Raw genomic sequence first — 17,074 nt, forward strand, 5'->3', positions numbered from 1 at the left:
AAAGTGCCATAAAATGGGGGTGGGATCAAAAAGGGAGCGATACTTTTGAAATGATAAAAGGGCAGGATAATCTAATAGAAGCTGGAAGAAATTGCAAAGGGAATGTGGAGGCTAGTGAGATGGAAGATGAGGGAACTCTGTTCTTGTTCTGTCCAGGAAGAGAGCAGGTTAGAACAAAGATGCAGGAAATAGATGAAATTGATCTCTTTGGTCTAATTGCAGAAACTTGTCTTCTACAAGAATGAGGAAGTGTTGTGGATTATACTGGGGTGGTGAGATTGACATGGTTCAACAGGCAGTGTATGCATATTGTGGTATGTAGCGTGAGGTTTGCAGCTGTACTAAGTTTATTGGGATGAAGTTGAGCAGCCTGATGTGATTAAGCACTGTAATTATGTGGTGCCATTCAGAAAGATTTTTGGTTGGGACTGAGGTGTTGCAAGTTTAGTGGCGATTTTGGCCTCAGAGTCTCTGGCAGAATTCTGGCAAAAAACTGCGACAATTCCACGGCTGCTGGGACTGAAAATGGTCCCGCTGTACTGGCAGCCATAGTAAGTGCTTGCCTCCAGTACACCGCTTGTAGTCCTGTAGGCGTTGCGTGGCAACAGCAAGGGTCAGGGGTCCCGACCTCGCCTGCCGTGAAAGGGCCCTATATTTAACAAATCTGTTACTAATTTGAGTTTAATCAATCTATTTCTAAAATATAGAGTTGTTGCTTTGTTAAATATACATCCATATTAATGAATGGGAAAGTTAAGTGCTGAAAGATCAAATATGACAAATAAATGAAGGAAAGCACAAATAAGAAAAAACAGGATTGTCTGTTCTGACTGCCGTACACTTTCTACATCAGATTTAGATGATTCATTGGTGTCATTCATTTTGCATGGTTCTTCTTGTCAAAGCAGATTTGCTATTAGTTTTAAAACGGAGGTGAGAAAAACCTTTTTCACCCAGAGAGTTGTGAATTTGTGGAAATCTCTGCCACAGAAGCTGTGGAGGCCATTTCACAGGCACAGGTTACTAATTGTGGATGATCAACCATGATCACAATGAATGGCGGTGCTGGCTCGAAGGGCCAAATGGCCTCCTCCTGCACCTATTTTCTATGTTTCTATCTATTTTGTCTCTTTCCTGTAACTTGTTCCTGCTCTTGCAAGAATTATTTTTGTAACATTACTGCTATGAATCTTTGTATCCAATGTGTTCTCAAATGATCCTCAGTGTCATTCAATTTAAAACGGTGCTAACTTTGGTTAATATTTCTGGACATTATTTAAAAGTGATTTAGCAGTCAGGATAAGTGGTTAGTTTTGATGCAGAATCATAAGTACAGAAAAAATGCTATTCTGCAATTGTACATTGTTTTCTTTACCATTTATCTTTTTGTAGCTTCTCTGAATACTAGCAATTTTTAAAAATTATAGTGAAGTGAGGCAGCTGTAAGATATTTCACGCACACTGAGAGAAGTGGGAGACTTGAATCTCAGCTGCTGTTTAAATTCAAGGCAATGCAGACTATCTATTCAGTATCGTGCAATGGTCATATTTCACTAATCAATGCAAAGACTATTCCCATTTCATTTGACAGTATACTGTACATTTGAGAAGAAATTGAGTACCTGTAGAAAACTAATACCAGACATGGGTTGCTCAGCATTAGCATTTTCACTTTTAGTTTTAAGTGATTAAAAAGTTAAGGACACCAAATTTATTTTAGATTAGATTAGAAACGAAAGAACTAGAACTTGTGTAGTTCCTTTCATGGTCTGAGAATGTCCTAAAACACATCACAGCTAATCGTGTATTTGGAAGTACAATCATGTGCTGGCAGCCATTTTTCAAGTTCCCACATATCGCTAAATGACATTTAAGGAATGTGGTAGAAGCAGATTAAAAATCTTCATAAGTCACATGCATTGGCAAGAATTTACAATGTTCTTGCTATTCAAAAATGTTTGTGATGGTAGTGAATGATCTAGTAAGCTACTAATTTTAAAAGAAGAATTCCAGTGGTATTTAGTTTCAAATACTGTTTTTGAATTGTGTGAAAGCAAGCACAGATGAAGGATGCTTGACCTATGTGCATTAATTATTAAAACTATAGTTAAAATGACAAGAATTACTCATGCCCAGATAGGAATTCCTCATACTTTTATGGAAATAAAAAATCCAATACTTCATTGCACGTATCTTTAACAAAATTGTCTCTGTAAAACAATTACCCTTACATTTCTAAGTTCATAAAGAAGCATCAGTGTATAATTTCTACCTTAAAGTCCAAATTCACCTTGTTTAATGTTCTAATGCTATTTAATTAAACCATTTAATGGTAAATGACTAATAATGAAATGGTTTCAGACAATTGCATTCTGTCTTGATCGTTTTTCTTTAATTCTGATCAAGTGGTACTGGGTATAATCGTAACTTTCAGGATAAACGACCAAAGGCCAACAAGACGATTGGCATTGTACAATCTCTTGGTGTCTTTCACAGGTACATTATCAAACAATGTGTCTCTGAACAATATGAGACAACTTAATCAAAGAAAAGGTTTTGATATGAGGATGAGATTCCTGTAGATAGGGTATGGGCAGCAAAGAACAATGTAGCATTGGAATTGAGATGTTGGGAAAATGATTGCATAAGAACTAGAATTTAGGACGAGCGGGTACCATTGGATAGTTACTGAAATGTGAAGGACTAAGGTAATTTTTTTCCATACAGAAGGTAGTGAGTCTTTGATGGAGATTTCATTGCTCAGGATGCTCTTGCAGGATTTAACCATTAGCTCTATAAATATGACCTAAAGTGAAGACAATTCACATTTGTATAGATGTAGGATTTCAATTTGGAGCATACTTTCTTATTTAAGACAGGTAATTTGCAATACTCTCTTAATTTTGAATGTCTTTAGTGAGCAATATTGAGGGTCTAGAAAAGGAGGGTTATTAAATTTATTAGCATCTTTCATATTCAGATGGTGGCGGAATAATAAATTACAAGTAACTCAAAGTTATAAATCAGGAGACACTTGATCCATCTTTCCTCTGCTGGCTTTGCAAAACAGAAATTGTGTTTTGTCCAATGCTGCTGGTTCTGACTGCAACCTGTATACCTTATCATCTAGTATGTGCGCAATTCGACTTTTTTAAACTTATGAAATCCCATATTCCAGTTAGGGATGACTGTGTGGAAGGATGACTAGACCAAGTGGACCTGTTGGGCCCAAACCTCTCCTGCATCCAAACCTCTCTCCCCCGAAAATACCCATTTTACTACTCTGAAACATAGCATGGTCAATATGATCAAAAATCATAATAGGATTAGGCCATTCAAATCTCAATTTATGTCTGTCATTTATTGCGTTCAAGACTGTTTTGCTTAACTCCAGGCGTCATCTTAAGGCCTTGTCTACAAAGAAAATCTGGTTTTAAATTATGAATCACTTTTTTTGTAGAAGAGTACCGTGCCTATTTCTACCTTTTTGCACTTAGAAATCTTTCCTGATGAGCCCAGCTAATTTTATTCCCTCTTCTATTCATTCCTTTCAGAATCTTGAAAGCCTTTTAGATCACCATTTAATCCTCTATATGACAGGGATTTGGAGTCCAGTTCGTGTAATCTCTCCTCATAAACTAATCCTTGAAGCCCTGGTAACATTCTGGTGAATTTGTGCCAGATCTCTTCCAAGGTCAATATTTTCTTTCTGAGATATTGTGCCTAGAACTGTACGCAGTATTTCATATGTGGTGTAACCACTGCTTTGCATAACTTGCAGTGCTTCCATGTCTTTGTTCTGTACTCAAATTATAAAGGTTGCATCAGTTTTGTTTTGCTTTGCTTTGGTTATTAGACCAACCACATTTGGTTTAGGAGCAGTTCTGAAGCTAGTATAATAAATGTAAGGGCAATTGTATAGTTGTGTTAGCTTATGTGAATGGAAAATTGACTAAAAGATAAATTGATGAATAAGCAGTGGATATTTAAGGAAGTATTTCACAATTTCAGCAAAGATATTTCAAATAAGATGTCGAAGAAGGGTGACCCAGCAAAGCTGATGAACGGAATGGAAAGTAGTATCAATTGAAAGTCAAGACTGAAGTGTGTTTAATTGTCATATGCCCCAGGAAGGGAACAATGAAATTCTTACTTGTTGCAGCTTTACAGGCACATGAACATAACAATACAGCAAATAAATATATAATAAACAATAATACGTTAATTTATCAGCAATATAATGTAACCAAATCATAACAGTGCATGTAAGACCAATACAAAGTTCATAGCAGTTTGTGCTGATATAGGATTGTGCTTAGAGTTGTGTAGTGTGATGCATAATAATGGTTGATAGGAAGAAGCGGTACTTGAACCTCAAAGTAATTGTTCTTGGGCTTTTGGACTTTCCCATTTGTAGCAGTAAAATAAGGTAAAAGAATGGGGAAATGTTTAAAATACATAATAAAGATTGAGAGTAAACTAGTAAATGTTTTAAAATAGATCTTCTGCAGGTGTGTAACAGTAATAGTATAGTTAAGCTTAAATGTTGGTCCTTTCAAGAGAAAGATTGAGACTGTATATATATGTGATGATATGATATGATGATAAATAATGCAAACTAATCAAATGATAGAGACCTCAGATAAATGATTTTTTTTTTAGCTGTCTTCACTGTAGAAGATGGGAGGAACATAAAACAATTGCTATCATGTGGGATGCCCTTAAATTGGAAAGGGTGCAAAAAGGATTTGAGGTTTTTATGGGGTCTGGAAGTCGTGAATAGATGGGCAAGTAATTTTCCTTGGAGCAAAGGAGGCTAAGGGGTGACGTTATAAGGATAAAGAAAAATCATGAAGTACATAGGGTGAATAGCCACAGTAGTTTCTCCAGTGTAGTGGAGTCTAAAAGTAGGGGGCTTAGGTTTAAGCTGAGAGGGAAAAGATTTAAAAGGCACGTGATGGGCAACTTTTCCCACAGAGTATGGTGTGTATATGGAGCTAACTGCCAAGTTTAATAAATTTGAGAGATGTAGACCCAAGGAACTGCAAACGCTGGTTTACAAAGTATGATGTTATGTGCTGGAGAAGTACTGAAGACGGATGGGGAAGGGGAAAGGGGGAGGGAGGGGGATGGGGAGAGGAGGGGGAGGAGGAGGGGAGGGGTGGGAGAGGGTGCTGCACCAATGCAGGAGAGGTTTGTGCCCAACAGGTCCACTTGGTCTAGTATTTATTTTAAATGAGAGCTTGTGGTTTTGCGAGACTGATTGCAATTATTTGAGACGTGGAAATTTTTTGTCCCTTATGAGGAAAGCTGTGCTGTCCCAGTAGATTATATTTTTAAATGTTATCTCCTTATCCTCTAAACATTATCAAGTTTAGCTCGTTGTTTGAAGCTTGGTAATGATATGAGAGTTTTAAAAAGTAACCAACAGTTTTTTAAAAACTGTTCTTATTCTAATGACTGTCATTATTTTCTGATTTAGAGGCCACAAAATGAGCCTCTTTTTACATTTTCACTTTAGTTTTATTTTATTTGTTTTGCATTGCATCTGTTGAAGGGTTGTGTTTAAAATTCCTGATATATTATGCAGCAGTCAATTTATGAATTATATTTTCACTCATAAATGTCTACGGTAACTTGTAATACTTTGGATATATGAGGTATAGGTGTAATTTGAAGCAACTAATCGTGCAGCTAATGTATTTTGAGAGTTTGACTGAGTCAGCTCACATAATGGTTGATGAAAATGCAACATCTGTTAAACGCAGCTACACTAATGGGAAGAAAAATTATTAAATGTATAAAATAAAGTAAGAAGCAGTCAATTATGTGAATTTGATTATTTTTAAAGATGATTTGAATATAGTATTTCAAGAGTCAAGAGAGTTTTATTTTCGTATGTCCCAGAGCCTGTGATGGACTGGGCAATGTTCACAACTTTTTACAGTCTTTTCCGCTCCTGGACGTTCAAGTTGTCGAACCAGGCCAAGATGCAACCAGTCAATATGCTCTCTACTGTACACAGAATGCATCTATAGACATTCGAGATGGGTATAAGAGTATAATTTAGGTACAGGTAGAACTAATTACATGAGTGTATGATATGACCCTGGTGATCAGTGATATTGAGGAAGAACTTGAAATTGTACCATGATGTTATCAGAGAGACAGGATTTCCTGTCAGCTATTGTATATCCATTAACTTAATGAAGTTGATGATTTATAATCGCATTTGAGTTTTATACTCCATGTGTAAAGAACAGAATTCTTAGGATCTGGCGCACCGATGCAATGTTTTATGGGCAGTTGTGTGCAAAGTTTGATTGGTACAGAATGAATATCTGAAATATAAATATAGAACTTTTAACTTGAGTACTATTTTTAACACTTGTATTGATGGGATAGATATGTTTACTGAGCACAGAGGTTACTTACTGACAGTAAGAGGTTACTTCTGGCTGTCAGTTTTTCTGCCAGGTTATGCGCCATCTTTACCCCTTGAGTTCGAAAGCACTTGCCTAGCTGGATAAAGGGACGGAGATGAAAGAAGCATTGTAATCTGAGATACGATAGATATCGTCACAGTCAGGCATGCAATCTCCTGCACCTCCATGACATTCATTGCATTGTCATTAGCATCTCAGGGTATTAAATTCTGGGTCTTCATCCCTAAAAATCTTCCCCTCTTGCTCCCTCTCAGATGCCTCCTTGAAATTTTAATGCTAAAATAAAAACAGAAAATGCTGGAAATAATGGGATTTAAAAACAACATCTGTGGCAAGAGAATCGGTTAACATTTCAGATGATGATCTATCATCAGATTACCTTTTTGTTTTTGGATTATTTTACAAAGCATTTGTCACTTACCCAAATACTTCATTTTGCTTCGCATGAATTTTTCGTCAGTGTATACTGTAATGCACTGAGTAGTTTGTATGTTGGAATTTGCTTTTTATATTTTTTGTTAATGTTTTGTTTTTAATATACTTTGAGAAGGAAGGAAATGTTACCAGGGATAAAGAGCATTTCTGCAAAAATGTGGGTATGCATATTGTCTGATGTTATTGCTGTTTATTCCATTAGTTAAGACATTTTTGGTTTGATGGTTATCAACTTATCATTTTGAAGATGACAAGCAAGATTGCTGAATGTTCAGAGACAACTCCAAGCAATATTGAGAAATTCATTGATAGACTTCAGCATGTAGCAATTGTGGATGTTCCTTCCAATGAGAGTTAAAATACAAATTATTAATGAAGAGGTTCAATTGGTGAGTTTGGGATATCCAGTGAAACACTCAGAAGGTGGTTTGTGACATTTTTAATTAGAGAAGATGGATCAAATTACATTGAAGATGATAAATTTATCATGCATTCAAAATTAAATACATTTGATTATACTCAACTTGGAACTGGCCTGTCCAAACACTACATGGTGACTGGAAATTATATGTTTCTATTTATAGTAATATTGTTTCTATTTATAGTAATACTATAGTAAATATAGTAATATTTATAGTAATGTAGTAATTTATAGTAATGTAGTCACCACCACATGTTTGCTTTTTGAACTCTAGCAAAAGGGATATTCCCCTTGAAGAGGTGATGGTATGTTATAACTAGTTATCCTATCAAAATTCATTACAGTAAGAAATGGGTGATTAATCTACAGTTAGCATGCTTTCGTTGTAATATGGTTGGCACTTTGGCTTGAAAATTAATTTGATTAGATAAATTTAATGTTATTATTTAGTTTACCTTTGTTTTGATGTATTTAATTGTCAGTTTGTGTTCATGTGTTTTCATAGCTATTTATAACAGCTGTTTTAGTTGACTTTGACAACTAAGATGTGTAGGAAAATAACTGCAGATGCTGGTTCTAAGATGGTTCATTCTGTAAATTAGTAGTACTCCTTTGCTTCCTTTTGAAAGACTCTGTAACACCCACCATGCACAGAGAACAAAGCTAGACACCGTGGCCCAGTTTGTGCTGAATTTATGTTGGACTTCCACATGGAATTGGACGTGTTTCTCAGGAAGTGTCAGTAAGTTTTGGGTTTGAGGAAGTCCTGAATGTAATGACCATTCTCCAGTGATCTAATTATATGAATCATCAACAGAGCAGGAGTTTGATGATAGGCCCTCAAAAAAAAAAAAAAGAACCTTTTGATGTCTCAATGTGTTATTTTCTTTAATGCAGGATACAAGGGCTAGTTTTTCATCTCAATAGCACTCGGCAGTTAACCAGTTTAGCTGTTGCTTATAGTCTTGTGTTTAGTAAATTTTGTTATAAGTAGTAGGTTTATAAGACCTCCGCTACCTAAACCATAGATGTAATCAGCAGTAATACTGTCAAGTGAGATCCATCTGCTTGTGGTTTCATATTTGAATGAGATTTTTACTAAAAACTTGCTTGTCTATTATCCACATCCATACAAGTTTAGTGGCGCATAACCAGAGTATACTGCACCTCACTTCTGATCAGTTTTGGAGTGGGAGTCATTACGTTGATGTTCGATCCTTCTGTTGAATATACCAGATGATAAGGCCTGTATAAGAAGGCTGTGTGGTTCCTGAAAATCGACTGCACAGATGTATTTCGGTTGTCTTTAGCCTGAACAGTTCTTAACTAAAAACAACAGCTTAACTAAAAACAACAGCTGAGCTTAACCACGGTTCAAAAAACCTTTTAGTAAGAGGGTATACATCTTTCTTATGGAAATATTCAACTGTGTAATTAGCCCTGGAGAGCAGAGAAGTCCAAGGATTTGTCAATCTGCCTGAAGAAATTGCTCAGTCGTAAGAACTCTACCTGTAATGTTGAGGCTGAGCTTTGGTTGTGGACTGCTCAGCCAGGACAACCATGCTACTGAGCCCTCTAAGAATTTTGTAAAATTTCCTTGAGTTGTTCTGAACTCTAGAGAATAGGTAATCGCTCTTCAGAGCAAACCATCCCTAGAGCCAATCTAGTGGATTTTTTTCTGTACTTCCTCTGTGGCATGTATATCTTTTAGTAAGTGGGGAGAACCAGAACTGTGCACAGTATTCCAGGCACATTCTTTCCAGGGCCCCATCTATTTGCAGTGATTAAGTTATGCCAGTGTTGCGTTTTCTGACAAAAAGATTATAAAGGAACTGAAAGAAAATGTAGTTCTGTTAATTTATTGTTTAGTTAATAATGCAATTTCTAATGGCACAATCTTGGAATCATTGATAACTGTGGACATTTAAAACATATTTTACTTAATGGTGCAGAATCATACTGTTAATTTACATTGAACTGATGTAATTGTACATGGAACAATGCAGCGCATGAGCAAGCCTTTCAGCCTACCATGCTTGAGCCAATGGTGATGCCAAGCTAACTAATCCTATTTGTCTGTATGTCTGTCCAAATGTCTGTTAAATATTACTAGTTTATCTGTTTCTATCACCTCCCTTGGCAGCGCATTTCAGCATCTACCAGTCCATTTAAATAAAAACTTGTCTTTCATGTCTCTTTTTAATCTCCCCCCTATAAACTTAAAATTATGCCCCCTAGCATTTGACCTTCCCACCATTGGGGAAAATAGATTCTGACTATAAACTCTATCTGTGCCTTTCATAATTTTATATACTTATCTTAACACATTCCAAAGAAAACAATCCAAGTTTGTCCAGCCTGTCCTTATAGTAATACACTCCAATCAAAGCAACATACTTCTGAGTTTTTTTTCTGTACCCTCTCAAGTTTTCACATCCTTCCTTTAGTGTGGTGACCACAAGTGCATACATTACTCCTAAATATGCCCTAACCAAAGTCTTATAAAGCTGCAGCATGATTTGCCCACTTTTATACTCAGTGTCCCGACCGATGAAAGCAGGCATGCCATACTCCTTTACAGCCCATCCACTCATGTTGCCACTTTCAGGGAGCTATGGACTTGCACCTCAAAGTTCCATATGTATATTACCACCTTTTATTTGGCATGAGTTATAACCAACATAAATTGTTACAATTAGATTCCTTTAATTGTTTTCACAATCATGTTTTAAGGTACCCTGAGATCATATTATGTAAACATATTAAAAATAGTGGATCTAATTCATTTGTAATTTTATTGCAGTTATGTTTTGAGATGATCCTCTTGGGAATAAAAGGGTTTTTCGATTGCTCAATGAGCAATGTGTGAATTGGTAAAGAGCAAATAAAATGGAATAGACAGACACAAAAAGCTGGAGTAACTCAGCAGGACAGACAGCATCTCTGGAGAGAAGGAATGGGTGATGTTTCGGGTTGAGACTGAAGGTGGGTCACGACCCGAATACGTCGCCCATTCCTCTCCAGTGATGCTGGAGTTACTTCAGCTTTTTGTGTCCATCTTCAGTTTAAACCAGCATCTGCAGTTCCTTCTCTCACAAATAAGATGAAATGCTTGGCTCAATGCTTGGCGTGAGACCAATGGGTGCAATTCATGGGTCTGTTCTGTTGATAAAGGGGGCAACTCTCTTGGTTTCACTTGATTTGGATCTATGGGATGGCACCCATAGTCAGGAAGCTAAATAAACTAAATATTTAAATATTCGGTGGGGGTAGAGAGTCGAGGGGAAGATTCTGATGAGAGAACATTTGGAAAATTAATAGATAGTGTAACAGTGTTTAGTTAATAGTTTAGAGATACAGTGCAGAAACAGGCCCTTCGGCCTACCGAGTCCGTGTGGACCAGCGATACCCATACACAACACTATCCTACACACCTGGAACAATTTACCAAAGCCATTTAACCTACAAACCTGTATGTCTTTGGAGTGTGTGAGGAAACCGGAGCACCCGGAGAAATCCCATACAGTCACGAGGAGAATGTACAAGCTCCTTACAGATGGCACCCATAGTCAGGATCAAACCCAGGTGTCTAGTGTTGTAAGGCAATAACTCTACCCCAGCGCCACCGTGCAGCCCAGTGTGGGGTAGTAAAATAGATACTAACCAGAATAAGAGAGCAACATATCCCAATATTAAAAAATACGGTGAAAGTGGCAGAGAGGATGGAAATTAGCTCCAATCTCAAACCTGTTTTCGTGGAGCAAGGAAGCAGCAAGGACAGAAAACATTAATGGAGTTTCACATTGGTCTCTAATCCTGACAATGCAGGATATGGTAGAAATCAGGAAATTAGAGGTATATTAACAAGGGTAATATAGTCATGGGGGACCTTAATTTAAAAATAGACTGGGCAAAACAAATTAATATTGTGTACAGGATGAATTTCATGGAGTGAGTGTGCAAGAAATGGTTTGTAGTTCAGTATATTGAGGAACCTATAATGTAACAGTTGCTTCAGACTGAAGAAGAGTCCTGATCTGAAACGTCACCTGGCAATGTTCTCCAGATATATTGCCTGGCCCACTGAGTTACTCCAGCACTTTATGTCCTTTTGTGTCCAATTTAATCAGCATCTACAGTTCCTTATTTCTATAATTTAGATCAACTCCTGTGTAATGGGAAAGAAAGAGTTAGTGAATGGTGAGGAGCCTCTGAGATGTAAAGCTCATAACATGATAGAATTCTACATAAAAGTTGAAGAAAATTTTCAGATTGTAGTAAGGGTATGAAAATAGTATGCTACAAAGGTGTGAGGCCAGAAATAACTGATACAATGGAGAATCACATTAACAGGTAAAACAGTAAAAAGGAATGACTACTATTTGAACAATTAATACATCGTTTACAGCAAATATTTACTTTCAAAGAAAAACGAAACAGGAAATTGTTCTGCTGCAACTATGAAATCAGTTGGAAGGAAATGCTGTTATTAAGGAACTGGTAACGGGCACAAGGAAAAAATCTATACTATTAGTCTCCATGGATTTATAAAATAGAGACCATGTTTGAGAAGACCTGCAATAAAATGTCACACAAGATTATTAAACAAAATTAGAGTGTAAAGCAAAAGGAGTAATACATTGGCTTGCTTAATGGATAAAAAACAGTTGGAATAAACAAGATGTTGACGGTTTGGGAGGCTGTGTTTTGTTGGGTTTACAGGGATTGGTGCAGGTGCCCCAGCTGGCCACATTTATATCAATGCTCTGGGTAAGGGGATCAAGTGTAATTTATTCAGTTTGTGCAGATGTTGGTTTACCAGGGAAATATACAAACTGCTGTAGTAACACAGCGGGTCAGGCTACATCCCTGGAGATTATGGATAGGTGATGTCTCAAGTCAGGATCCTTCTTCAGACTGGGAAAGGAAGCTGGAAGAGTGGAGGGCAGGACAAAGCATGGCAGGTCATGGGGGAACACGGGCGAGGAGGGGTTTTGATAGGCAGATGGTTGAACAAGGGCCAGAGATGAACACACACAAGGTGTGAGACAAAAGGATTATAGGGTTGCAAATTGTGTATCTAGAAAATTGACGAGTTGTGAATTGTTTAGGAATGTAGGGGAGGGGAAGGTAGGGATAGGTGCAAGAGCAGCCGTGTCTCAGGGAAGCAGAAGAAAATGGAGGGGGAGGGAGGTTAATGTGGGAAGGGGGGTGTTTTGTAGAGATTACCTAAAGTGGGTGAATTTAATGTTAAAATGCCATCTATTCATGTTCTGCAGGGATGCTGATTAACCCGCTGAGTTTCTCCAACATTTTGTAATTTATTCAGGCTTGCTGATAATATATGGCTGGTAGCAGCATTGTCGGTTAGGGATGCCTGTCCAGTACGTTGCTTTGCACTGAATGATGTTGGGCTCTTGATTCCTGTTGGAGCCATACTTATCTGGCCAATTTGTGCTTCATTTCATTATTAATGGAATGGCTTTAGAGGCTTCAAAGATGAGTCACAGAGTACCAGGTCTTGTACCTATAGGAATTACCTCGGTCCAGTTAAAATTCTGGTCATTGGTGACCAGTTGGTAAATGACTGTTGCAAATTTGATAATTAATCTTGGTAATACCACTGAATGTCCAGCATGTCCAGTTCGACTGTACTTTGTTGGAGATGGGTACCGCCTATCATGAATGCCTAGGATGCCAGTCGCTCAATCAACGTCCCTGCACATGATGTTGGTCTTTCTATGTTCAGACATGAATAACCTCATTCCCTGAGGAGCTGTGCATGTTGTGGTGACATCTACACTTCTGAAGTTAAGATGGAGCAAGCAGCTGAAAACATTGCATATAGGATACTGCTCTGAAGGAAAACATTTAAAATCAAATTTGAGAAGATATGCTGAATACCCTGTGCATTTTAAGTTCCTTTTAAAGTAGTAATACATTGCATCAATTTTACATTTAAATTTTAATGAAAAAACATAATGGTAGGTTATAAGCCTCTGTTGTAGGTAGAGAATTCCACTAATACGCAATATCATTGGCATGAGACTCCTTTGGTCAATGAGAAATTGTGAGCTGTAAATAATTGATGTGAAGTGAAAATCTAATACTTTAACTTTCCTTATTGATGGTTTGCAGACTTAGTAAGACTTATAATTCCTATTGCTAAGTGTATTTTCAAAATTGAGTCTGAAGAAGGGTTTCTTCCCAAACCGTCACCTATTCCTTTTCTCCAGCGATGCTGCCTGACCGGTTGACTTGCTCCAGCATTTGTGTCTATCTTCAAAATTTAGATTCTTATTGTGATTGAAGTAAAAACAAAGTATTACATCACTTGGTCTGTTGTCCAGAATACCAGTGTTACCTTTCTCACTACAACTGGTGGACTAGGTGTTTCCACCATTTTGTTTTTTGTTTCAACTTTCTCACACCTGCAGTATTTTACTCTTTTCATCATGAACAGCATGTTCCATCATTATATCAAATTTGAATATATTTTTCTTATGTTCAGTGTTATATTCTCAAAGTAGAATTTGTCGCAGATTTAAGGGATTTAAGATTTAAACAAAATTCGAAAATTTGGGAACTAAATGGTGCTAGGCCGCTATCAATGGGTGATAAATAAAGTAAAAATGGGGGGGGGGGGGGGGCGTGCGAGACGTTAGATCTGGTGCAAGCAGATCTCGTTGGGCTGGAAGAACACACAGAAATATGAGGGCAATGGCCATGACACTGGGTTAGGATATGAAAATGAGGATAATAATAGATTTAATTTTGAGGTATTGCTCAAGCAGGCCACAAAGGTTGATTTTGAACAAAGACCAAGATGAACAGAACATTGTGATTTACATTATAGACTGTCATTTTCAATGAGTTCTAGTTTTTAATAGTGTGGCCAGGAAATGTAATTTTGTTCATCCCAGTATTTAATTAGATAATCAGCTCACCCAATGTTTTTTGCAGGACAATGTCAGTGAAATTGGGTGATGATGGTATGATTGAATCATATACTTTAAAAAAGTTGGTGTGGTTCAGTGTTAGAAGTTGTAATAAACTAAATATATCAATTTGTCATGTCTGAAAATTAAAGCTGAATCATTTCATATTTGTAGTATTTTTTTCTACCAAAGTAATCTGTGGTGGGAAATTATAATTGGCTTATCTCCATTTGTGGCAGCACACACATTGATTTATTCTGTTGTGTAGTCTATTTTGTACCAGATATACCTGGCATACACACTTAAGGTTGTAGCACTTTCTGCTTGAAATTTGGAGTCTTGTTCATGACTGGTATGTTTTGTTCAACTCCAGCTTTTCAATTGCCTACAGATTTGAGGGCAAGGTACAGAAAATTTGCCTCCTAACTAAAGAGGACGGCTGTGACTTTTTGTTTCCAAATTAATGGAGGCCAAAGTCTTTTTTACTTTATTCCTTTAACAATTTTTGTCACAGGTTTTGGTCTGTCATGTTTTTTCAGTTTTCATAGTTTCGTAGTGGGGGGGGGGAGGGAGTTGGTGAAACAGGTAAGTAAAATAATAATCTTATTATAATTAAAATGTTGTTTTTAATACATAAAATAATTTTCAACTGCAAAACAATATTCAAGTTTATTTCATGAAATTGTCATTGTGCTATCAGTATTTTACTATATTAAGTAATTAAACCTGATGTGATTTTTATTGAAGGTGCTGCAATGGAAGAGCTTCATAGCCTCGATCCTCGACGGCAGGAGCTGCTGGAGGCGAGGTTTACGGGTGGCGTGAGTACTGGGAGTGGAAGTGGAAGCACAGGAACTAAAGTAAGTCCTCAAATAGTTCACTAGGTATTGACAAAAATATGCAATTTGCTGTATTATTTGGGTACACAGGAGATATAGATGCTAGAATCTTGAACAAAACAAAGTGCTAGAGTAACTCAGCAGGTCAGGCATCATCTGTGGAGGGAGTGGATTGGCTAAGAAGGGTCCTGTCAATGAAACGGCACTTATTCATTACCTTCACAAATGCTGTCTGAATCGCTGTGTTACTCTAGCACTTTGTTTTGCTCAAGATTCCAGCATGTTTAGTATATCCTTTGTACCCAAATTGGATACAATTTTATCTTTTTCTTTTAAATGAACTATTTTTCCAAAAGATACCTTGAGATAAAGCATGATTTTATGTAAAGAAAATTACTTATTAAATACTAAAAAAGCACAAATTAATGATGGGCAAGAGTTTGAGCACAAACAAAGTAAAATTGGCAAGATTCGCTTTCATTTTCCTGTGAAACTGAAAGCAATTTTATGATTTGTAAAGAGGAAAGGCCAGTGTTATTCATTGTGAACCAACATTCTGGTAAGAGTTCAGCAAGGGAGGCAAACTTGGACTACAAATGCTGCAGAGGGTTCCAAGACAGGTCAGGTGAGGCACAAAGGCTAATCCCATGTTGATTTTCATGAAAAGAACAGAAGCAGTTTAGACATTTTAAACTTTGGATATGTTATTAGTTTAACATATTCTTTAGAATTTCCACAAAATTATTTAATATCTCAAAGGTTCCTGCTGGGAGGATGGCTGAAGATAGGGTGGTGTTGTCTATGATGTCAGATCATTGGTAGATGCAAAGCTGTCAATGTTCTTGGTACCAGTTTAATTAAAACTTTTCATAACAATTTTTAATAAAAGCTCCCTTTCCAAAAACACACAGCCTTATGGATGATATCTATTTTAAACTAATTGCTTAACAAGGGTTTTTAAAATTATATTTGTACAAATGTCAAATACTTTGAATGCTATAATTCTGAAATAAAAATGGCAAATGTGAGAAATAACCAGCAGTTATCTATGTTTAGAGAAACTTGAGTATGGCTGAAGATGACGGTATTGCCCATGACATCAGATCATAAGCGACTGCAAAAGCTGTCAAATATCTCGGGTTAAAGTACTTTTGAGTAAATTGACAAGAATAAAAATCCTTGGTCATTCTCATTTTTAGAGTTTTTTGAGGATGTAACTAGGAAAATGGACAAGGGAGAGCCAGTGGATGTAGTGTACCTCAACTTTCAGAAAGCCTTTGATAAGATCCCACATGGGAGATTAGTGGGCAGAATTAGAGCACATGGTATAGGGGGTAGGGTACTGACATGGATAGAAAATTGGTTGGCAGACAGGAAACAAAGAGTAGGGATTAACGGGTCCCTTTCAGAATGGCAGGCAGTGACTAGTGGGGTACCGCAAGGCTCGGTGCTGGGACTGCAGCTATTTACAATATACATTAATGACTTGGATGAAGGGATTAAAAGTAACATTAGCAAATATGCAGACGACACAAAGCTGGGTGGCAGTGTGAACTGTGAGGAGGATGCTATGAGGATACAGGGTGACTTAGACAGGTTGTGTGAGTGGGCAGATGCATGACAGATGCAGTTTAATGTGGATAAATGTGAAGCTATCCACTTTGGTGGTAAGAACAGGAAGGCAGATTATTACCTGAATGGTGTCAAGTTAGAAAATGGGGAAGTACAAAGAGATCTGGGTGTCCTTGTTCATCAGTCACTTAAAGTAAGCATGTAGGTACCGCAGGCAGTGAAGAAAGCTAATGGCATGTTGGCCTTTATGACAAGAGGAGTTGACTATAGGAGCAAAGAGGTCCTTCTGCAGTTGTACAGGGGCCTAGTGAGACCGCACCTGGAGTACCGTGTGCAGTTTTGGTCTCCAAATTTGAGGAAGGACATTCTTGCTATTGAGGGAGTGCAGCGTAGGTTCACTAGGCTAATTTCCGGAATGGCGGG

The 17,074-nt window shown here is 37.3% G+C and overlaps 1 protein-coding gene across 3 annotated transcripts in view; it reads left to right on the forward strand.

Annotated features, from left to right (window-relative positions):
- LOC144595946 (serine/threonine-protein kinase tousled-like 1) overlaps nucleotides 1–17,074 on the forward strand; it is a 104,644-nt gene that overhangs the window by 25,795 nt on the left and 61,775 nt on the right. For all 3 annotated transcript variants that reach the window (XR_013547553.1, XM_078403915.1, XM_078403914.1), the window contains exon 2: nucleotides 14,988–15,100. Coding sequence is in view for 2 of the 3 variants with exons in the window: in XM_078403914.1 (XP_078260040.1) it covers nucleotides 14,988–15,100 (113 nt within the window). In the remaining variant the exon portion in view is untranslated. The remainder of the gene's footprint in view (nucleotides 1–14,987; nucleotides 15,101–17,074) is intronic.

This window comes from Rhinoraja longicauda, chromosome 8, assembly GCF_053455715.1.
Source record: "Rhinoraja longicauda isolate Sanriku21f chromosome 8, sRhiLon1.1, whole genome shotgun sequence".
Lineage (NCBI taxonomy): Eukaryota > Metazoa > Chordata > Chondrichthyes > Rajiformes > Arhynchobatidae > Rhinoraja > Rhinoraja longicauda.